The sequence below is a fragment of the Lissotriton helveticus genome, chromosome 12, assembly GCF_964261635.1.
Source record: "Lissotriton helveticus chromosome 12, aLisHel1.1, whole genome shotgun sequence".
NCBI classification, from domain to species: Eukaryota; Metazoa; Chordata; class Amphibia; order Caudata; family Salamandridae; genus Lissotriton; species Lissotriton helveticus.
The window spans coordinates 17,168,487-17,191,689 of record NC_136073.1 but is presented as its reverse complement, the minus strand read 5'-3'; the positions used below and the strand labels follow the sequence as shown (position 1 = coordinate 17,191,689).

Here is a 23,203-nt window from a genome sequence, read left to right as displayed (position 1 = left end):
GATTATGATGTGAGTCATGTGTGACAGCTCTGCAAATATGACCATCCAATATTGTTCATCCTATCTCGGCTCCACGTCATACGTGCAAAGTCCACAAGCGGTGTGTAGCATTTGGTGCATGTGTCTCACTACCTCACTCTCTAGCTCACAACCTCACAACTTCACTCTCTCTCTAACTCACTACCTCACTCTTTCTATCTCACTAACTCACTCTCTTTCACTACCTCTCTCTCTCACTACATCACAACATCACTCTATGCTTATATCTCACTACCTCACAACATCCCTCTCCCTCACTACCTCACTCTTTCACTACCTCACTCTCTCTTATCTCACTACCTCACTCTCTATCTACCTCACTCTCTATCTACCTCACTCTCTATCTACCTCACTCTCTATCTACCTCACTCTCTATCTACCTCACTCTCTATCTACCTCACTCTCTCACTACCTCACTCTCTCACTACCTCACTCTCTCACTACCTCACTCTCTCACTACCTCACTCTCTCACTACCTCACTCTCTCACTACCTCACTCTCTCACTACCTCACTCTCTCACTACCTCACTCTCTCACTACCTCACTCTCTCACTACCTCACTCTCTCACTACCTCACTCTCTCACTACCTCACTCTCTCACTACCTCACTCTCTCACTACCTCACTCTCTCACTACCTCACTCTCTCACTACCTCACTCTCTCACTACCTCACTCTCTCACTACCTCACTCTCTCACTACCTCACTCTCTCACTACCTCACTCTCTCACTACCTCACTCTCTCACTACCTCACTCTCTCACTACCTCACTCTCTCACTACCTCACTCTCTCACTACCTCACTCTCTCACTACCTCACTCTCTCACTACCTCACTCTCTCACTACCTCACTCTCTCACTACCTCACTCTCCCACTATTTCAATACCTCACTCTCTCTCTGCTAATGCAATAGGTATCACATATGCAAAAAAAAAAAGCTAACGCCAATAGAAATGACAATGCCATTTATTTAGGGATACAAAAAAGATAAAAAAAATAATGAGCAATACCAATAGCTCTACCTATAGTATTGCCGAGACCATTGCATTGTAAATGCTTGTTCTTTTTCTACTTCTCTATCCCCAGTCTTCCAGTGCCCGGCTGTGGGTGTGCAGAGCGCCCGGAAGGGTGGGTACAGGGAGTGGTTCACAGCCACAGCTAAGGCGCCGCACTCACTGGTGTGAAGCACTAGGACTGTGTCTTAAAGCATCTTTTAAAATACACAAACAGGTCAGAGAGTTCAGGTCCACTCCCAACATCTTCACCGAGCCGACACGCCCTACGTTGGACCCCAGAAGGGCGCCCCCCTCCTTCAGAGCGCAGTTAACGGGGTGCTATTAAAATACATAACACTTGAATACCGCTCCAACTGTACGAGTTCAGTACAAGGGGTTACAGAAAAAACTGGTGTTTACCAGCACATTGTGCGCTCTAACGCCTTCCACTCACACACACTTCTTCGTAGGACAGATCGCAGCCACCACCGAAGATCTCACCGTTTAGAAACGCAAACTGGCCACAGACGAGAACTGACAAACTCTGCCTGCTGGAGACAGAAGCTGCAGTCTACTGCACTCGAAGCGCCCCAGCAGGATTCTCAAGCCTTACTCGGACCACCCAAGGCTATTTTACAGAAGACCACCTCACTACACCTACGGGGCTGTGGCCTGGTCAGAGCTTTCTCTTACCCACGACCTCCAAGGCAAGTAGGGATGTTGCCGATGAAAACATACACAAGAGCTCAATCCTTACTCGTGCACTTTGAAAAGCAAGCCAGCGGCGAGGAGCCAGCGACAGACAGGGAAGGGGGACAGGCTGTGCAGGACAAGGACGACAGTGTCTGGGGTAACGTGCACGACTGATAATGGGAATTGTACAAAAATATGCGAAGAACCTGGAGTGGAGATGGTTTTTAGCACACAAGCGGCCCACCACTAGAGCCATTTGGGTAATGTAGCGGAAGACTGGCAGCAAGTCACCTACCCTCAACTAGTATGCCATCTACAGGGACCATTCTCTGCAGATAAAGGCCAACGGAACCACCCAAGAGCGGGCAGGGCGTAACGAGGCCACCTACAGACGGGCAGGGCGTACCAAGGCCACCTACAGGCGGGCAGGGCGTACCAAGGCCACCTACAGACGGGCAGGGCGTAACGAGGCCACCTACAGGCGGGCAGGGCGTAACAAGGCCACCTACAGACGGGCAGGGCGTACCGAGGCCACCTACAGACGGGCAGGGCGTAACGAGGCCACCTACAGACGGGCAGGGCGTAACGAGGCCACCTACAGACGGGCAGGGCGTACCAAGGCCACCTACAGACGGGCAGGGCGTAACGAGGCCACCTACAGGCGGGCAGGGCGTAACAAGGCCACCTACAGACGGGCAGGGCGTAACAAGGCCACCTACAGACGGGCAGGGCGTAACAAGGCCACCTACAGACGGGCAGGGCGTAACAAGGCCACCTACAGACGGGCAGGGCGTAACAAGGCCACCTACAGACGGGCAGGGCGTAACAAGGCCACCTACAGACGGGCAGGGCGTAACAAGGCCACCTACAGACGGGCAGGGCGTAACAAGGCCACCTACAGACGGGCAGGGCGTAACATGGCAACCTACAGACAGGCAGGGCGTAACAAGGCCACCTACAGACGGGCAGGGCGTAACAAGGCCACCTACAGACGGGCAGGGCGTAACAAGGCCACCTACAGACGGGCAGGGCGTAACGGCCACCTACAGACGGGCAGGGCGTAACGAGGCCACCTACAGACGGGCAGGGCGTAACGAGGCCACCTACAGACGGGCAGGGCGTAACGAGGCCACCACAGAGATGTACATGGCATCATTAGTGAAGGCCGACAATAAGGAAGTGTATAGAGAGCAGATGAAGCCGGAGATCTCGGAGGATTAGCAGACAGGTCACATATATAAAGGTAGAGCAAGTGGACCAGTAAAAGTGACAATGTTGAGGCAGACATGCCTAAGACAAGCAGTAAAAGCTAAACCTGCAGCGATGTACAGATCTGAGGCGATGTACAGGCTGATGAAAGCAAAGGCTACAAGGGTTGGAAACCGGACAGGTACTACAGGGTGTAAGCAAGCTGAAGACCGCGGTGAAGGAGGGTGCTGGCAGTTTCTTAAGAAAGGAACCAAAACACCTCAGTTTCATGTTTATTACGGCATCCGCAATCGTGTAGCGACAAGCACCACTGTTCTAGCATCGTGGTGCCTGCTCTGCCGTGGCATTTGTTGGACACGTCCACATTTCTTGCAGCAGAAGAGTCATTCGCGCTTTAGTAAAACTGAAGCGCCAGCTTGTCAGAGCGAGCTTTGGAAAAACACAGTGTTTAACCTTCCTTACAACTGTCTAAGAGGAGTGACAAGTTTTACAAAAAGCCCCCCCGGCTGCTGGAGCCGAGGGAACACTCATCGTATTTCCTATTAAGGTAAGATACAGGGGTGCCAATAACCACTTCATAAAGCAGAGGGGGAGCCAGTGCCAAAGGCAGCATTAGAAGCGCATCGCAGCATCTCCCCTCGCCATCACCCCTCAGCAGCTGAGCCAACCCTTGGCACAGGCGCCCGGGTCCCCGTGCCCATCAAGCAGGGCACAGCCAAGAGCATACTCGCAGCACCTGGGTGGGAAACACATTCTGACAGTCCTGGAGTCTGTCTGGAAAAGACCAGGCAGGTTGTGGCGCAGCTACAGCAAGGGCGAAGGGTTCTGCCCCTTCATTACAACCGGAAGGAGAGGGGAAAAAAAAAACAAAAAAAAAAAAGAGTGTCCGATGGCAAACGTAGAAAAGAGTAAAAGAAAGACTGGCGTGAAAAGAGCCAGTGTATGCAAAAAACAGACACGTCATATGACTTATGGAGCTCTTCTAATAAATAAAAGGCATTCATCAGAACAGAAGGGGGTGTGGGGGGAGGGGGCAGATGAAGAATCATTAAACACCCAGGGCCGCATACTGTGAACTACAGGCGGGGGCGCGCTCTTAACGCGGGAGCGCGGTCTCACTGGACCTTCAAGGTGCCCAGAGGTTTCCAAACATCACCCTTCAAGGGCCCAGAGCCTCCACCCTCATTCCTGGCAGCCCCTGGCCTGGGGAGCTCTGCTGAGGCAGTCAGGGGCCCAGAGCCTCCACCCTCATTCCTGGCCTGGGGAGCGCTGCTGAGGCAGTCAAGGGCCCAGAGCCTCCACCCTCATTCCTGGCCTGGGGAGCTCTGCTGAGGCAGTCAAGGGCCCAGAGCCTCCACCCTCATTCCTGGCCTGGGGAGCTCTGCTGAGGCAGTCAAGGGCCCAGAGCCTCCACCCTCATTCCTGGCCTGGGGAGCTCTGCTGAGGCAGTTAAGGGCCCAGAGCCTCCACCCTCATTCCTGGCCTGGAGAGCTCTGCTGAGGCAGTCAAGGGCCCAGAGCCTCCACCCTCATTCCTGGCCTGGAGAGCTCTGCTGAGGCAGTCAAGGGCCCAGAGCCTCCACCCTCATTCCTGGCAGCCCCTGGCCTGGACAGCTCTGCTGAGGCAGTCAATGGGCCCAGAGCCTCCACCCTCATTCCTGGCCTGGGGAGCTCTGCTGAGGCAGTCAATGGGCCCAGAGCCTCCACCCTCATTCCTGGCAGCCCCTGGCCTGGACAGCTCTGCTGAGGCAGTCAATGGGCCCAGAGCCTCCACCCTCATTCCTGGCCTGGGGAGCTCTGCTGAGGCAGTCAATGGGCTCAGAGCCTCCACCCTCATTCCTGGCCTGGAGAGCTCTGCTGAGGCAGTGAAGGGCTCAGAGCCTCCACCCTCATTCCTGGCCTGGAGAGCTCTGCTGAGGCAGTGAAGGGCCCAGAGCCTCCACCCTCATTCCTGGCAGCCCCTGGCCTGGAGAGCTCTGCTGAGGCAGTGAAGGGCTCAGAGCCTCCACCCTCATTCCTGGCCTGGGGAGCTCTGCTGAGGCAGTCAAGGGCCCAGCGCCTCCACCCTCATTCTTGGCAGCCCCTGGCTGGAGAGCTCTGCTGAGGCAGTCAATGGGCCCAGAGCCTCCACCCTCATTCCTGGCCTGGGGAGCTCTGCTGAGGCAGTCAATGGGCCCAGCGCCTCCACCCTCATTCCTGGCAGCCCCTGCCTGGACAGCTCTGCTGAGGCAGTCAAGGGCCCAGAGCCTCCACCCTCATTCCTGGCAGCCCCTGGCCTGGAGAGCTCTGCTGAGGCAGTCAAGGGCCCAGAGCCTCCACCCTCATTCCTGGCAGCCCCTGGCCTGGAGAGCTCTGCTGAGGCAGTCAATGGGCCCAGAGCCTCCACCCTCATTCCTGGCCTGGGGAGCTCTGCTGAGGCAGTCAAGGGCTCAGAGCCTCCACCCTCATTCCTGGCCTGGAGAGCTCTGCTGAGGCAGTCAAGGGCCCAGAGCCTCCACCCTCATTCCTGGCAGCCCCTGCCTGGACAGCTCTGCTGAGGCAGTCAAGGGCCCAGAGCCTCCACCCTCATTCCTGGCAGCCCCTGGCCTGGAGAGCTCTGCTGAGGCAGTCAAGGGCCCAGAGCCTCCACCCTCATTCCTGGCCTGGGGAGCTCTGCTGAGGCAGTCAAGGGCCCAGAGCCTCCACCCTCATTCCTGGCCTGGGGAGCTCTGCTGAGGCAGTCAATGGGCCCAGAGCCTCCACCCTCATTCCTGGCCTGGAGAGCTCTGCTGAGGCAGTGAAGGGCTCAGAGCCTCCACCCTCATTCCTGGCCTGGAGAGCTCTGCTGAAGCAGTCAAGGACCCAGAGCCTCCACCCTCATTCCTGGCAGCCCCTGGCCTGGAGAGCTCTGCTGAGGCAGTCAATGGGCCCAGAGCCTCCACCCTCATTCCTGGCCTGGAGATCTCTGCTGTGGCAGTCAAGGGCCCGGAGCCTCCACCCTCATTCCTGGCAGCCCCTGGCTGGACAGCTCTGCTGAGGCAGTCAAGGGCCCAGAGCCTCCACCCTCATTCCTGGCAGCCCCTGGCTGGACAGCTCTGCTGAGGCAGTCAAGGGCCCAGAGCCCCAACCCTCATTCCTGGCAGCCCCTGGCTGGACAGCTCTGCTGAGGCAGTCAAGGGCCCAGAGCCTCCACCCTCATTCCTGGCAGCCCCTGGCACGGAGAGCTCTGCTGGGGCAGTCAAGGGCCCAGAGCCTCCACCCTCATTCCTGGCAGCCCCCGGGATGGACAGCTCTGCTGAGGCAGTCAAGGGCCCAGAGCCTCCACCCTCATTCCTGGCAGCCCCTGGCTGGAGAGCTCTGCTGGGGCAGTCAAGGGCTCAGGGACTCCACCCTCATTCCTGGCAGCCCCTGGGATGGAGAGCTCTGCTTGGGCAGTCAAGGGCCCAGAGCCTCCACCCTCATTCCTGGCAGCCCCTGGCATGGACAGCTCTGCTGGGGCAGTCAAGGGCCCAGAGCCTCCACCCTCATTCCTGGCAGCCCCTGGGATGGAGAGCTCTGCTGGGGCAGTCAATGGCCCAGAGCCTCCACCCTCATTCCTGGCAGCCCCTGGCAGGACAGCTCTGCTGAGGCAGTCAAGGGCCCAGAGCCTCCACCCTCATTCCTGGCAGCCCCTGGCTGGAGAGCTCTGCTGAGGCAGTCAAGGGCTCAGAGCCTCCACCCTCATTCCTGGCAGCCCCTGCCTGGACAGCTCTGCTGGGGCAGTCAAGGGCCCAGAGCCTCCACCCTCATTCCTGGCAGCCCCTGGCCTGGACAGCTCTGCTGGGGCAGTCAAGGGCCCAGCGCCTCCACCCTCATTCCTGGCAGCCCCTGGCATGGAGAGCTCTGCTGAGGCAGTCAAGGGCCCGGAGCCTCCAACCTCATTCCTGGCAGCCCCTGCCTGGACAGCTCTGCTGGGGCAGTCAAGGGCCCGGAGCCTCCACCCTCATTCCTGGCAGCCCCTGGCCTGGAGAGCTCTGCTGTGGCAGTCATGGGCCCAGAGCCTCCACCCTCATTCCTGGCAGCCCCTGGCCTGGAGAGCTCTGCTGTGGCAGTCATGGGCCCGGCCTTCAGACCTCTGCTGGGGCCTCAGTGACCATGACGGCCTGTGCAGTGGGAAGAAGTCCAGCAGCTGAAGAAGATACTTTTGCACGAAGAAAAAAATATGAGAGCTGGTGCCCTGCTTCAGTCATGAGAACTCGTGATACAGAGGAACAGGCAAAGTGGAGAACAACTTTGCCAATGGTTGTTTTGTACAACTGTTTGTGGGAGATCAGTGAGCCCATCGCCAACGTAAAAAAAATAAACATTGGGTGAAGAAAACAATATTACTGGTCTCAAATAGCGCAGATGGTCAGTAGTGCCTGGCACTGATGGGAGTGACTGTGTGAGGATGCGCTCCTTCTGCAAGGGCAGAGCGGCAGTGACATCACTCAGAGTGAGGTCAGCCATTGGCGGAAGTCGACAGCTCCATGCAGCATGCTGAGGTGCACCGAAACAATACATGACGGACACAAAGACGGACCAATGGATACAGAGTTATTACATATGAACCCAGGGAGCAGGGGATGGGGGGCACTGGGGAACGGTCACCCTGTGCTGCCCTAGCCAAGGAGCCCTGGGCTTGAACAGCGACTCCAGGAAGAAAATACCACAACCCCCGCGAGCACGGCTGAGGCAGCTGACGTTGACCTTTAAATACACTCATTTCTACAGTGTATGGACACACGTGGCCCATTACTCACTGCTTTCTATAAAGGATGAACTGAGGCGGAGTCCAGGCGTGTGCGCGCCCGATCAGGCGTTCACTTGTGGCGAGTGCTTTTAGTAATTGCCGGCGCGTGTGGTTTGTGGGACTGGTTGTAATGCCGCTCCAACAATAACACAGGAGCTAATTGGAAGAGAAGGATGTGCCCCGAGGCGGCCCGGGCAGGGCGTCACGGCACCACGCGGCGGCGGCTGAAAACGAAAGCGGGGAGGGATGCCAGAGGGCAGCCCCAGACACCCTGATCCCAGTGACGGGGCAGGGGGGGGGGGAGGGGGGAGACTCATCCGCGTACAGGAGGCGTCCTAGAGTCACCCAGGGACAGAACAGGGCCGAGTATATATGGCGGCTCCCCCCGCCTGCAGCTCTCACTGCCTGGCAGCTCAGTCGACTCATGCACCCATTGCGGCTCAACCCAGGGGTACATGTGAACATCCCGGCGCAGCCACCGCGCCTTTTACTCTTCTACGGGAGCCGACGTGGACAGCAGTAAACATGTCATTAGCCAACACATCAGCTCAAACTGAACCTGCAACACATACACCAGGTATGCGTTTGTCCCACCCATCCGCATGTGCGAACCTCGAAATGCTCCTAAGGGGGGCAGGGTTTAACACAAGTCTACCACGCCCACATAACTGTCCATGCCTTAACTAACTTTAACTGGCACATAGTTGGAAGGTTGCCCAGTTAACAAGACGTGGATCCAGTCCTCCTGGGCCTACGCTGGACCCCTATACTTCATGTCCCCATATGCAAGGTCCCAAGCACACAACAGCATTCCTGCAACACCCTCCCTAAAAACAGCTTTATTACATGACCCCAAATCGCTTTCCAATTATCTTTTCAAATGCCCCTTGTCTTACAACCCCTTCACCCCTCAGATTCCACCCTGATCCATTTACTCTGCCTCCAAACACAGCACACTTGCCTTTTGCACAGACCCTGCCCCTAACGTCACAACACTCTTTAAATTCCCCCTAATCTTATGGCCACCTCATCTCCACTGCAATATTCCACCGCCTGGCCCTCATAACCAATTCTTCTTACCACGCTTGCTCTCTACCACTGTACTTCCAGAATACGACAGCTCCTAAAGGCCTTCATTCTTTTAAGCTCAGCAGACTCTTCTAAGCCCAGCCAACTCTTGCCATCTATCAGTGTACCTCTAACACACTCTTACCCCGAGGGTCTTTGCCCTTCTGTGCCAGACTCCTGCCCCCGGGCTCTTCCTGAAGACCTCACTGAGTGTACCTCCTGCACACTCCCACCCCAGGGCACTTCCTGTCCTATAACCACTCTACCGCCAGACCACTCCTGCCCTGTAATCAAGGCTCTCCAGCACAATCCTGCCCCTAAGAAGCTCCTGCCCTGTATCACTGCACCTCCAAGCACACTCCCGCTCATGGGCTCCTCCTCCTGCCTTACTGCAGCTCCAGCATACCCCTGCCCTAGACTCTTCCTCCTGCCATGTTTCACTACACCTCCAGCACACTCCTGCCCCAGAGCTCCTCCTCTTACTCTGCATCACTGCCCCCCAGCACGCAACTAAACTGCATCACTGCACCTCCAGCATTTTCATGCCCTGTAGGGCCTCCTCCTGCCCTGTATCATTGAACCTCCATCGCACTCCTGCCCTGTACCACTGCACCTCCATCGCACTCCTGCCCTGTACCACTGCACCTCCATCGCACTCCTGCCCTGTACCACTGCACCTCCATCGCACTCCTGCCCTGTACCACTGCACCTCCATCGCACTCCTGCCCTGTACCACTGCACCTCCATCGCACTCCTGCCCTGTACCACTGCACCTCCATCGCACTCCTGCCCTGTACCACTGCACCTCCATCGCACTCCTGCCCTGTACCACTGCACCTCCATCACTCTCCTGCCCTGTACCACTGCACCTCCATCACTCTCCTGCCCTGTACCACTGCACCTCCATCACACTCCTGCACCTCCATCACACTCCTGCACCTCCATCACACTCCTGCACCTCCATCACACTCCTGTACAACTGCACCTCCATCACTCTCCTGCCCCGTGCCACTGCACCTCCATCACACTCCTGCCCTGTGCCACTGCACCTCAATCACACTCCTGCCCTGTGCCACTGCACCTCAATCACACTCCTGCCCTGTGCCACTGCACCTCAATCACACTCCTGCCCTGTGCCACTGCACCTCAATCACACTCCTGCCCTGTGCCACTGCACCTCAATCACACTCCTGCCCTGTGCCACTGCACCTCAATCACACTCCTGCCCTGTGCCACTGCACCTCCATCACACTCCTGCCCTGTGCCACTGCACCTCCATCACACTCCTGCCCTGTGCCACTGCACCTCCATCGCACTCCTGCCCTGTACCACTGCACCTCCATCGCACTCCTGCCCTGTACCACTGCACCTCCATCGCACTCCTGCCCTGTACCACTGCCCCTCCATCACACTCCTGCCCTGTACCACTGCACCTCCATCACACTCCTGCCCTGTACCACTGCACCTCCATCACACTCCTGCCCTGTACCACTGCACCTCCATCACTCTCCTGCCCTGTACCACTGCACCGCCATCACACTCCTGCCCTGTACCACTGCACCTCCATCACTCTCCTGCCCTGTACCACTGCACCTCCATCACACTCCTGCCCTGTACCACTGCACCTCCATCACACTCCTGCCCTGTACCACTGCACCTCCATCACTCCTGCCCCAGACTCCTCCTCCTGCTCTGTATCACTGCACCCCCAGCACGACCCTGTCCCCGGGGAGCTCCCGCCCCCGAGTTGCTCTTGCCCCTGGGTGCCCTGCCCTTGTGTTGCTCTTGCCCCTGGGTGCCCTGCCCTCTCCTGCCCCTGTGTTGCTCTTGCCCCTGGGTGCCCTGCCTACTCCTGCCCGAGTTGCTCTTGCCCTTGGGTGCCTTGCTCACTCCTGCCCCTGCCCTCTCCTGCCCCTGCCTTGCTCTTGCCCCTGGGTGCCCTGCCCTCTCCTGCCCCTGCCTTGCTCTTGCCCCTGGGTGCCCTGCCCTCTCCTGCCCCGCTCTTGCCCCTGGGTGCCCTGCCCTCTCCTGCCCCCTGCCTTGCTCTTGCCCCTGGGTGCCCTGCTCACTCCTGCCCCCGAGTTGCTCTTGCCCCTGGGTGCCCTGCCCTCTCCTGACCCTGTGTTGCTCTTGCCCCTGGGTGCCCTGCCCTCTCCTGCCCCTGTGTTGCTCTTGCCCCTGGGTGCCCTGCCTACTCCTGCCCGAGTTGCTCTTGCCCCTGGGTGCCCTGCCTACTCCTGCCCCTGTGTTGCTCTTGCCCCTGGGTGCCCTGCCCTCTCCTGCCCGAGTTGCTCTTACCCCTGGGTGCCCTGCCCTCTCCTGCCCCTGCCTTGCTCTTGCCCCTGGGTGCCCTGCCCTCTCCTGCCCCTGCCTTGCTCTTGCCCCTGGGTGCCCTACCTTCTCCTGCCCCTGCCTTGCTCTTGCCCCTGGGTGCCCTGCCCTCTCCTGCCCCTGCCTTGCCCCTGGGTGCCCTGCCCTCTCCTGCCCCTGGGTTGCTCCTGCCCTGCTCACTCCTGCCCCTGGGTTGCTCCTGCCCCCTCCTGCCCCGGTGTTGCTCTTCCCCTGGGTGCCCTGCCCTCTCCTGCCCCTGTGTTGCTCCTGCCCCCTCCTGCCCCGGTGTTGCTCTTCCCCTGGGTGCCCTGCCCCCTCCTGCCCCGGTGTTGCTCTTCCCCTGGGTGCCCTGCCCTCTCCTGCCCCTGTGTTGCTCCTGCCCCCTCCTGCCCCGGTGTTGCTCTTCCCCTGGGTGCCCTGCCCCCTCCTGCCCCGGTGTTGCTCTTCCCCTGGGTGCCTAGCCACGCCCCTCCGGTTCGGCCACGCCCCCTTACCTCTCCGCAGCTTCTGCACGGCGGCGTCTCTCAGCCGGTCCGCCCCGTTCAGCTCCCCGAAGACGGCGAGCAGCGAGAGGCCGGTGCCGCCGGGCCCGGCCGCGGCGCCCTGCTCCCCGTCGCCGCCCGCTCCCGCCTCTGCCACCGCCATCTTCCCGCCGCTCGCAGAGGGACGTCACGCGCCCACCACGCCCACTCCTTTACCTCATCGCGGCCGCGCGCGGTGACGTAAACGACAACCAATCAGAGGAGACCCGGAAGTCTCTTGGCTCCGCCCATTGAGAAAGAAGCTTGCTCAGAGGTCAAGTTTAGGCCTATGAATGAGGACTAGAGAGAAGGGCACGAGTGACGCACAATGCAAACAAGAGTAAACGCAGTGACGTCATAAAAACGTAGGCCCAGCCCACAAACATAGCCCAATGAGCAATAGGACCAGGACCTAGTGCCTAGAGGACCGCAGTTTGCAACAAGCGCATTATACAAGCGCTATATAAATGCAATACAATATACGTGGCAATCTTTGGAAACAAATCGAAATGAAGTATTTTCTCCACTCATATCGAAGTCGAAGTGTGTGTGGGGGGGGGGGGGGAGTTTTAAGCCCATATTCAATATACGTTCTAAAATAATTCAAAATGTAACATAAAAATCGTGGGTCCCACGTACATTGGTTGGGTTAATGTGTGGCCTTCAGTATATGCTTACTGTCAGCTCACCCACGTTTGCTCAGTGTCACCTTCTTTTTACTTACATTCACCTGCTTGGCAAACTAAACGCCCCATAGATTTAAAAGGGGATGAGGTCACCCACTTTGCAATCCTATTTCGTTCTCCATAAAAGTGATGATTCTCCATTCACCTTTGTGGGACCACCCTCTTAAATGCACACATTTAGGAAGGTTTATGAGGCAAGAGGTTGAATTTATAACAAGAACTGAATTTAAGCACACCTGTCAACCCACTTACTTCAGAAATGTGGGTGAAGTCAGCAGCTTGACAGTGTGATCCCATTAATATAAATAGGGAATAAAAACTTATTTGGAGCTAATAAAGGTTTTAAGACTGATTGACTCAGTTAAAGTCTATGGAAGCGTTTTGCTTGTCAGGCGAGTGAATAGAAGTTAAAAAAAAAGCAGGCGAATTGACAGATCTTTATAAACTCAACCTAGACCAGAACTCAGAACAGCCCAAATAATTGATTGAGGCTTTGGTGCTTGACAATACTTTACCTAGAACAACAGTGCACCCTTGAGGCAGTAAATGTATTGTAATAACTCAATTTGCAGCACAGGCCTAAAGTCAAAATACTTGGCTCAGACCTAAGGTAGGGCGGCCACTTTACACCACATAATCATGGACATTTTTATTGGTCTAGAGCTTTTGTGTGGCAACCTAAGGGATTCTGGTGTTGCTGTCTAGGTTTTCTTCCAGTGACCTAACTAGACTAAGACACCAGACAGCAGTTACTTGTATGTGAAAAGTCCAGGACTGGACACAGTGTATGGGACGGAATGGAATGAGTTTACTTAACTTACTCCCAACCTCAATATGTTATGTTAAGAATGTGCCATACATATTTAACAATTCCAACTTCATACATGTTTGACAATACCAACTTAAGGAGAGAGAGGGAGACAATTTTTAAAGGCAAAATAGTCTTATTTCAGCTTTCTCCTGCTCAGAAATTATGGCGTGGATGGTATATACTTTAAAGAAGGATTGCAGTATCAACCCTGTGCACTCCATTGTTTATCACACAAAACTTTAGAATTAAATGTTTTTATCAATACTCTTGCAATGTACTTCTGAATACCTTGGAATCTACCATAGTCTATTCTTATAGGGCCATCACTGCACTGGCCAGAGCGCACTGTGCAGCTCAGGCCTCTGGACTTCAAAACGAAGACCAAGTCAGGCCCCAATATACAGTCTAGGCATGAAATGCACAGCCAATATCTGGGACCCCATCACTCCAGTCAGGTTTAAGACCTTGGTACACAGCTAGTCATCAATACATGACCAAGGCTTAGGACACTAATGCCTAACTGAAGCCAATGCCTCAAAACAGCCATTAACACCAGAGTACATCTCACTCTGGAACCTCACATCTAGTGCAGGACTTGTGATTCAATACGCTATCCCCACAGCCAGAGAAGCCTCATGATTCTGCAGCTACGCAGTCAGAGTTGGTTCATGATTCCCTGCAGTGCAAATTGGCACACGTCTCCCAGTTCTAGCAGCCACAGGAGCCCTACGATTCCCTGGAGCTACAGTTTACTGGCGATTCATGGCCCTGCTGCCAGAGGTGGTTCAAGAGCCCCTTTTCCTACATACAAAAGTGTCTGGTGATTCCACGCAGCCAGAGCTAGCTTATGATTCCTTGTTTTTTTAAATTATATTTTTTATTGATTGTTCAACAAAAGAAACACACAGGTATTCTTGCAGTGGTCAGGTTACATAGGTATCACCGAGTATTACAGTGACAACAGTGTATTAGCGAACCCACGGCCCATCACAACGTACAACCCACTAACAAAAAGATGCCCAACAAAAAAGGTCAGATTCAAAGCTCCACCCTAGCTTTTAACACCACTTAATATTAGAAAGATTGGAATTCCAGTTCCATCACTAGACTGCTCATAGGCGTTTGACACTCCTGTCAAAGCTGAACTCTTACTTGGTTCATGGGCTTTCTATTATACAGTGTCAATCTGGTTCAGGTAGAAATGCTTAGTTACAGTTACCCATTGTGTCTCTCCAGGCACTGGGCTCCTTTTTGGCCCTTCATAGGGGTCTGATCCTCGGCGGGTCAGGGATGGCTTGCATCCAGTGGTAGAAGTGGGCGGGGACGGAAGGGCACGGCGTGCCCCTACTTCTAAAAATTATTCCAGTCCGTTCCCCTACTTCTTACTCTCAAAAAAGCATCCCGGGACGGCAAGAATAGTCCTCCTTAAAAACTATCACTTTTTTTTTCATTCGATTCCAGGGGCTCCTCGCACTTCTCTGTGAACTCCAAAGGCTGCAGCAGCCCCCCCTGAGCTCTCACAGACTGCGGGCAGGCCCATTGTCATTCCGATCGAGGCCGATTAGCCCCTTTCGAATGACAATGCTCCAGCAGTGCTCACTTAAACTTGGCTATTCAGTAAAGTGTTTGGCTCTGACACATAATGTCTGCTCTCCCCTGAGTATTAGCGCCATCATACCTTCGGGTGAAAGTGCACTCTATAAATTTCATCTTGTATCTTTATTGGTGGTTGGCCTGAAGTTTGCAAATTAACTGTTTTTAATGGAAAACATTTGCAATATTTTATTGTGGAGGCCTGGAGTTAAATATACCTTTTCTCCATTTTCTTGTGTGTTTTTTTGTGAATGATATATGTATTTTTTCATTGTCATGTTGTTTTAACCTTTGGGGCCTGGTGTGCACTGCACTAGGCCATGAGTGTATTTTTTTTTATAGTTTCATATTATCACTAATCATTTAGTGGGTTATGGAAAGATTAAATTCAAAATGTATGTTCTTTTTTCTCTAAATGTACCTGGTGGTGGCTAGGTTTGGGGTTGCTATCAGAGTTCTGGCCCATGTAGCCAGGCATCTTCTTCTGTTCTCAGCTAACTTCTTCTTCCCCATTTGCTTGTGTACCATTTTTTTTGTGAGATTGTTTGTGTGACATTGTTGATACTGTGTTTGAGGTATTCTTAAACCTAATTTAGTTTCCGTTTTTGGCTTTGCTGATTTAATGGTGGTGGGTAAAGGGCAGGTGCATGTATGTGGGCCCAGTCACATTGGGTAAATAAATAATATCCTTGCCATCCTTTTCCTGCAATGCTACATGAGGCTTTTCAGAGGTGGGGAGGCAGGGCGCGGCAACTGTGTTCTTTGTTGTGTATACCTCCTTCATTGCCATCCATGCAGTGATAGCTATTTTTGTTTAGCCAGTGTGTATGTTTACCATAGGGAAAAAACAAAAGAAGGAGTATTTCCCGACGTATAGGCTGGAGGTTTTTCAAGACTGGAATGATTGTTCCTTTTCTAAAAAAACCCTCACTCACCACCTGGTGGTGACATGCTTCATCATCGGGGTCCACCCTGGTGGCCTAGCGTCACCAGGGTGTGCTTCAACACCTGTAATACAGTGGAGCGGGTTGTGAGATGTAAGTGCACCTTTTTTGCACTTACATCTCACAACCCGCTCCACTGTATTACAGGTATTGAAGCACACTCTGGTGACGCTAGGCCACCAGGGTGGACCCCGATGATGAAGCATGTCACCACCAGGTGGTGAGTGAGGTTTTTTTTAGAAAAGGAACAATCATTCCAGTCTTGAAAAACCTCCAGCCTATACGTCGGGAAATACTCCTTCTTTTGTTTTTTCCATATCCTTGTCCAGGGGAACAGGAGTATTCCTCGTCCACCTGCAGTGGACACAATCCCTTACTCTCTCCTTTGTTTTCCCAGTATGTTTACCATAGGCCACCATTTTGTTTTTGCGCGCTAGGTCTTCATATGGGCTAGCAATGCAGCAGTGGTGTGAGAAGTTGGCCTGGTATATGATGTCCACTAATTAAAGTGGTACAGAAGGGGGTGGTGATGGACGGAGCATCTGAACCAATCAAACTCTCACACCCAGTCAACAGATCTGGGTTTAATCCATCGCCGTTCTTTAGCCCACTCTGCCACCCCAGTTCAGACATGGCCATATGCGAATCTGTCTGACCCTGTGCCTCATGGGAACAGTCCAGCCCGAACGGCCAAGCCATGCCTTCCCTGGACCATGAACAAGTTTCCTCGGACCAGTTTCTGGCATTCCAGCCGTCTTCAATGGGAGAATACGTGACTACTTCCACTCTTGTTAAAGCAAGGTATGTTTTTCCCACAATTACTTGGCACCTTTGTGAGTTTAAAGTCCCCTTTCAAACTCCCCCAAGAAGATCCAGTAGCGAAGCGAGCATCTGCTTCTGTTAGTCACTACAAGACTTGTGAACCTGAAAATTGTGGTGGTAGAGTTACAGGACCCCCTTTTACCCTCCATGGCTGTCCAGGAAAGCATCATTTCTGCAACAGCAGGAATGAGTGGCAGCAGGTTATAATTCCTGTTCACTCTTTGACTCCGGGCAGAGAGCTCTTGCCAATGGCACCTTTTGGCACCTGTTACACAATCACAAAAGCGTGAGGTTCTGGGGCACTTTGATAAGAAGAAAGCCTACTTGTACTACACAAAAACATAGAATTATTGCAGAAACAGCCTGGAGTGGCGGGATGATAGAAAAGCAAAGGGGAAGCATCCCTGATATGCCTTTCAGTAGATACTGTGAGGAGCAGTGACGGGACAGAAGAGGCAACAGGAAAGGAGAAGTAATAGGGCAGGAGAGGTGACAGAAGCAGGAGAAGTGACGGGCAGGATAAGTAACGGGCAGGAGAGGTGACAGGAAAGGAGAGGTGACGGGAGAGGAGAGGTGACGGGAAAGAAGAAGTGATGGGGCAGGAGAAGTGAAGGGGCAGGAGCGGTGATTAGGCATGGGCAGGAGCGGTAACCGGGCAGGAGCAGTGAATGGACAGGAGCAGTGAATGGGGCAGGAGCAGTGAGCGGGGCAGGAGCAGTGAACGGGGCAGGAGCAGTGAACAGGGCAGAAGTGACGGGACAGGAGAAGTGACGGGACAGGAGAAGTGACAGGGCAGGAGAGGTGACAGGGCAGGAAAGGTGACAAGGCAGGAGAGGTGACAGGAAAGGAGAGGTGACGGGGCAGGATAAGAGATGGGGCAGGAGAAGTGAAGGGTACAGGAGCGGTGAATTTTAGGCATGGGCAGGAGCGGTAACCGGGCAGGAGCAGTGAACGGATAGGGGCAGTGAATGGATAAGAGAAGTGAACGGGGCAGGAGAAGTGATGGGACAGGAGAAGTGATGGGGCTGGAGCGGTGATCGGGCAGGAGTGCTGACCGGGCAGGAGCAGTGAACGGGCAGGAGCAGTGAACTGGCAGGAGCGGTGACGGGCAGGAAAAGTGACAGGGCAGGAAAAGTGACGGGTCAGGAAATGTGATGAGGCAGGAAAAGTGACAGGCCAGGAGCAGTGACGGGGCAGGAGAGGCAACAGGAAAGGAGAGGTGACTGGGCAGGAGAGGTGACTGGGCAGGAGAAGTGACGGACAGGAGAAGTGACGGAGCAGGAGAAGTGATGGGGCAGGAGAGGTGATGGGATAGGAGAAGTGATGGGACAGGAGAAGTGATGGGACAGGAGAAGTGATGGGGCAGGAGAAGTGATGGGGCAGGAGAAGTAAAGGGGCAGGAGAGGTGACGGGACAGGAGAAGTGACGGGACAGGAGAAGTGATGGGACAGGAGAAGTGACCGTGCAGGAGAAGTGACCGGGCAGGAGAAGTGACCCGGGCAGGAGAAGTGACCTGGGCAGGAGAAGTGACGTGCAGGAAAGTGACCGGGCAGGAGAAGTGACCGGCAGGTGACGTGATGGACACGTGACATGACGGGCAGGTGACATGAAAGGGCAGGAGAGGTGACCAGGCAGGAGAAGTGACTGGGCAGGAGAAGTGACGGGCAGGTGACGTGACAGGGCAGGAGAGTTGACAGGGCAGGAGAGGTGATGGGACAGGAGAGGTGATGTGGCAGGAGAGGTGACGGGGCAGGAGAAGTGGCGAAGCAGATAAGTGATGGGGCAGGGGCGGTCATTAGGCATGAGCAAGAGCTGTAACCGGGCAGGAGCGGTGAACGGACAGGAGCAGTGAACGGGGCAGGAGCAGTGAACAGGGCAGGAGAAGTGACGGGCAGGAGAAGTGAAGCGCCAGGAGAAGTGACGGGGCAGGAAAAGGGAGGGGGCCAGGGAATTGACGAACCAGGAGTGTTGATCGAGCATGAGCAGGAGTACTGACTGGACAGGAGCAGTGAAAGGGCAGGAGCAGGCATTTCCCAGGGCGACTGGAAGGGTAGGGGGCTAGTTTAGTTTGGGGGGACTGGTTTTGTACAAGTGCAGGAGTTTTAAAACCACTGCAAAGTTCTTCGTATATTCAGCAGGTTTCGGTCAACAATACATGTGCCAAGATAACTTTGGTGATCAATGTACCTGCTGGAGAGAGATGGGAGCATGTTTTGTCTAGTGGCTGTTTTACTCATCTAAGGTAGCGGAGAGGGGTAATATGCCTGCTGCAAAGAACATGTACCATGCATATCAAAGAGCAATATTTTATGTGCATAGTTTAGTGGGTACTGCTTTGTGTTCACTTCCCGAATGAAAGGACACTTGAATACATATGGCCTGGCAGTTCGGGCTGGACTGTTCACATTGGGTGCAGGATCAAGACTGATTTGCATATGGCTGGGTCCAAACTGGAATGGCATGGTGGGCAAACAACGATGGATTTAAGCCCAGATCTCTGAACTGGGGTGAATGTATGACATTTTTCTGCATTCTGTCCATCAATTGTTCTTTTTGCATTTGTCACCCCGAGTGGGACGGGTATGCTCAGACGTGAGTCTTGTGCTCTCCATGCCACTGGAATCAAGCTATCCTGGCTGATGAGGGCTGAAAGCCCGAAACCGGTCCTAGGATGCTTGTTTCCAATACAGGGAGGACCTGGCCTGGCAGTTCGGGCTGGACTGTTCCCATTGGGTGCAGGATCAAGACTGATTTGCATATGGCTGGGTCCAAACTGTAATGGCATGGTGTGCAAAAAACGATGGATTTAGGCCCAGATCTTTGTACTGGGGTGAATGTATGACATTGTTCTGAATTCTGTCCACTAGTTATTCTTTTTGCTTTTGTCACCTAGAGTGGGCCGGGTATGCCCAGACGTGGGTCCCGTGCTCTCCATGCCACTGGAATAAAGCTATCCTGGCTGATGAGGGCTGAAAGCCCGAAACCGGTCCCAGGATGCTTGTTTCCAGTACAGGGAGGACCTGGCCTGGCAGTTCGGGCTGGACTGTTCCCATTGGGCATAGGATCAAGACTGATTTGCATATGGCTGGGGCCAGACTGGAATGGCGAGCAAAAAAACGATGGATTTAGGCCCAGATCTCTGTACTGGGATGAATGTATGACATTGTTCTGGATTCTGTCTACTAGTTATTCTTTTTGCTATATTATGATTGAGCTGCTACTTGGCTGACATGAATGTGAAGGAGCCTTTGTGGGTTTCCGTGAGTCTAGATTCTCCTGAAGAGTCCCTTTCTCTTCTGAGCCCTGCTTAACACATGTTTTCAAGAGGAGCCCTGTATTCATGACCTTAATGTTTGAGACAAAAAATAATCATGGATTTCTGAACAATGAGAGTAAAAGCATTAAGGTAACATGTTGTTCCTGCTTATATTTCGCACGCTTTACATAAACCTGTATTCCCTAAGAGTGTTTACTTTTTCCTGAATTAAACCTCAAATAAACATGTTTATCCATTGTTTGAATTAAATAACGTTATAAGCTGTAACTGGTCAGTGAAATGCTAAACGTACTAAAAATTGGCATGTTTTGCTACTTCTAGCCACACCCCTGACTCCGCCCACTAATTCAATCTTCAGTTATTCCCGCCCCCTGATTCTCCACCCACAGTTCCTCTACTCTTTTTTTTCCCACTTCGACCACTGCTTGCATCATCTCAGCCTCAACCACCAATCCATCTGATAACCTTTCATCATGCCACACCTGTTTCATATGTGACTCTTCTGCAGCAGCCCTTTCTAGCATGTCACAGATTCAGGCTTCCCTGGGGTCACTCTAGGGCCTCTTCCCTACCCCTTGGAAAGATGTCCAATATGTAGAAATCATGATTCCTTAGTTCTGCAGTGAGATATGGCTCGTGATTTGTTTCTCCTGTAGCCAGCGATGGCTAATGACTCCTTACTTACTAATCCAGTGATGTCACATGACTCCTTTCCTTAGAGGGATAGAGGGCACATGATTTCTAATCCTCCATCCAAAGGTGGTTCATTATCTGCTATCCCCCAGTAACATGCGACTCAAGATGCTCAAACCTGTAAATAGAAGTAGCTCATAGCTAGTTAGTCCTGTATAGAAGCAACACAGCTTCTTGTTCATGAGACCCGCAGTCATGTTTTCTCCGTAATTTTATATTGACCCATATACGGGTGGCTTATTATTCCCTATTCTTCAGTTCAGCACAGGGTGGCTCATGACTTCCATTTACTAATAATGGGGGATGTTTCCCACTGCTAATTAGAGAGATGGCCCACAATTCCCCGAAGTTGCACATGATATTCTTTGCGTACGGATAAACGTATATTAGAATACATTACACCAGCAGCCAGATGTGGACAACCATCAGAACCGCCCGCCCTCCTTCAGTTCAGAAGAGAGCTATACAGCCACTTCTTCTAAGTACACCACATCTCGATGCCTCTGAAGTCTCCCTTCCCTCTGTGAATCAGCGGACCCCATACTCCACCTTGACATGACATCTCAAATGACATCATTGATGACATCATCCAACAAGTGATCTAGGTTTTTCAATAGTTTACACAGAGGCAGGTAGATACCATATCACTTTTCTACCTAATTGTTTACAGCCTGTGTCCAACTAATGGGTATGTGCTTACAAAACGCACATGCTCCTAAAGCATCATAGGTGTGTAGAGGTATTAAACACCTTATAAATCTTTGTACTGAAGACTAACTCTATTTGCAAATGACAGTTGACAACTTGTTATCAGCATATTCCACACAAGTTTTTTGGATCTTCAGAAAAAGTTTCCAACAGGGCAAAGATTGTATGTAAAACATATTAAGTGTTGTAAGCAGCCATGAGTTATTATACAGAATTGTCTCAGCATGACAATTTCACAGAACATAGAAGACTGTATGCACCAAGTACTAACCTATGAACATGTGTTTGTTGTGCTTCAGAAGATAGGTTATCTGTAACGTTTTCACCACACTATGAAGGCTGCAGGTAGTATGATCTTTAGCACCTTCAGACATTGGTATTTCAAGTGAAGAGTCGTAGTTTGGACACGTTTTTCATAGAGTAAACTGTTTTTAGTGGATGCTTTTTTAAAACACTGTGGTATATTTCTCATGAGAGTTTCACTGTCTGCAAACAGTGTGGTACAGAGTAAACTGTCACCATAGAGCAGGGATACTCAAAGTACGGTCCGGGGGCCGCAAGCAGCCCTCCTCATCTTTAATTGCGGCCCCCTCGTGAAGAGCAGCACTGGGCTGTTGTTCACGTGACAGAGCAGAAACATTCATTCCAATTGGACTTTCTTTTGTATTCAAGCTCCCTTGAGCTGGTGGGGCTGACGAGCCCGGGTTACGCACCTGCGTGCCACGAGAGGTACCGGACCTGAGGATATTTTTTGGCAGCCTACGCAGCACCCCCACATATATGCCTATTCCCTGCTGATGAGAGGTAACAACCTCGAAACACGTGTCCAGGGATGGCCAACGCGACAGTGATTTTTTGCTCAAGACCCTGGCAGAGGCGCACCCGCTGATGCTTACTTCATGGACCACAATGCTTTGGGGAAACACGCTGATAGGACAAGCAGTGTGCGACCAATTGGACTTTCTTTTGTATTCAAGCTCCCTTGAGCTGGTGGGGCTGACGAGCCCGGGTTACGCACCTGTGTGCCACGAGTGGTACCGGACCTGAGGATATTTTTTGGCAGCCTACGCAGCACCCCCACATATATGCCTATTCCCTGCTGACGAGAGGTAACAACCTCGAAACACGTGTCCAGGGATGGCCAACGCGACAGTGATTTTTTGCTCAAGACCCTGGCAGAGGCGCACCCGCTGATGCTTACTTCATGGACCACAATGCTTTTGGGCAACACGCTGATAGGAAAAGCAGTGTGCGACCAATTGGACTTTCTTTTGTATTCAAGCTCCCTTGAGCTGGTGGGGCTGACGAGCCCGGGTTACGCACCTGCGTGCCACGAGTGGTACCGGACCTGAGGATATTTTTTGGCAGCCTACGCAGCACCCCCACATATATGCCTATTCCCTGCTGACGAGCGGTAACAACCTCGAAACACGTGTCCTGGGATGGCCAACGCGACAGTGATTTTTTGCTCAAGACCCTGGCAGAGGCGCACCCGCTGATGCTTACTTCATGGACCACAATGCTTTGGGGCAACACGCTGATAGGACAAGCAGTGTGCGACCAATTGGACTTTCTTTTGTATTCAAGCTCCCTTGAGCTGGTGGGGCTGACGAGCCCGGGTTACGCACCTGCGTGCCATGAGTGGTACCGGACCTGAGGATATTTTTTGGCAGCCTACGCAGCACCCCCACATATATGCCTATTCCCTGCGGATGTATGACTTTACAACGCATACTTTTACAACGCATACCGTTACAATGAATTTTTTACAACGCAAAAACTTTTACAACGCATACCATTACAACGCATGTTTTTACAACGCAAGTACCTTTACAACGCATACCATTACAACGTAAGTATTGGTAAGTATATAATATTTTTTTATTTTAAATTAATTGTAATTAATATAATTTAATTTAATTTAATTAAATTAATTTAATTTTTTTACCCTGTACCCCTGTACCCCAAAAACCCCAAAATAACCCTGAACCCTAAAAATACCCCTGTACCCCAAAAACCCAAAACTGACCCTGAACCCTAAAAATACCCCTGTACCCCAAAAACCC

At 52.9% G+C, this 23,203-nt stretch overlaps 1 protein-coding gene across 1 annotated transcript in view; it reads right to left on the bottom strand.

Moving 5' to 3' along the window:
* MAP1S (microtubule associated protein 1S) overlaps window positions 1-11,771 on the bottom strand; it is a 70,751-nt gene extending 58,980 nt beyond the window's left edge. Inside the window, exon 1 of the mRNA XM_078669293.1 lies at window positions 11,577-11,771. Coding sequence (XP_078525419.1) covers window positions 11,577-11,727 — 151 coding nt within the window. The 5' untranslated portion in view covers window positions 11,728-11,771. The remainder of the gene's footprint in view (window positions 1-11,576) is intronic.
* Between the last annotated feature and the right edge of the window lie 11,432 nt (window positions 11,772-23,203).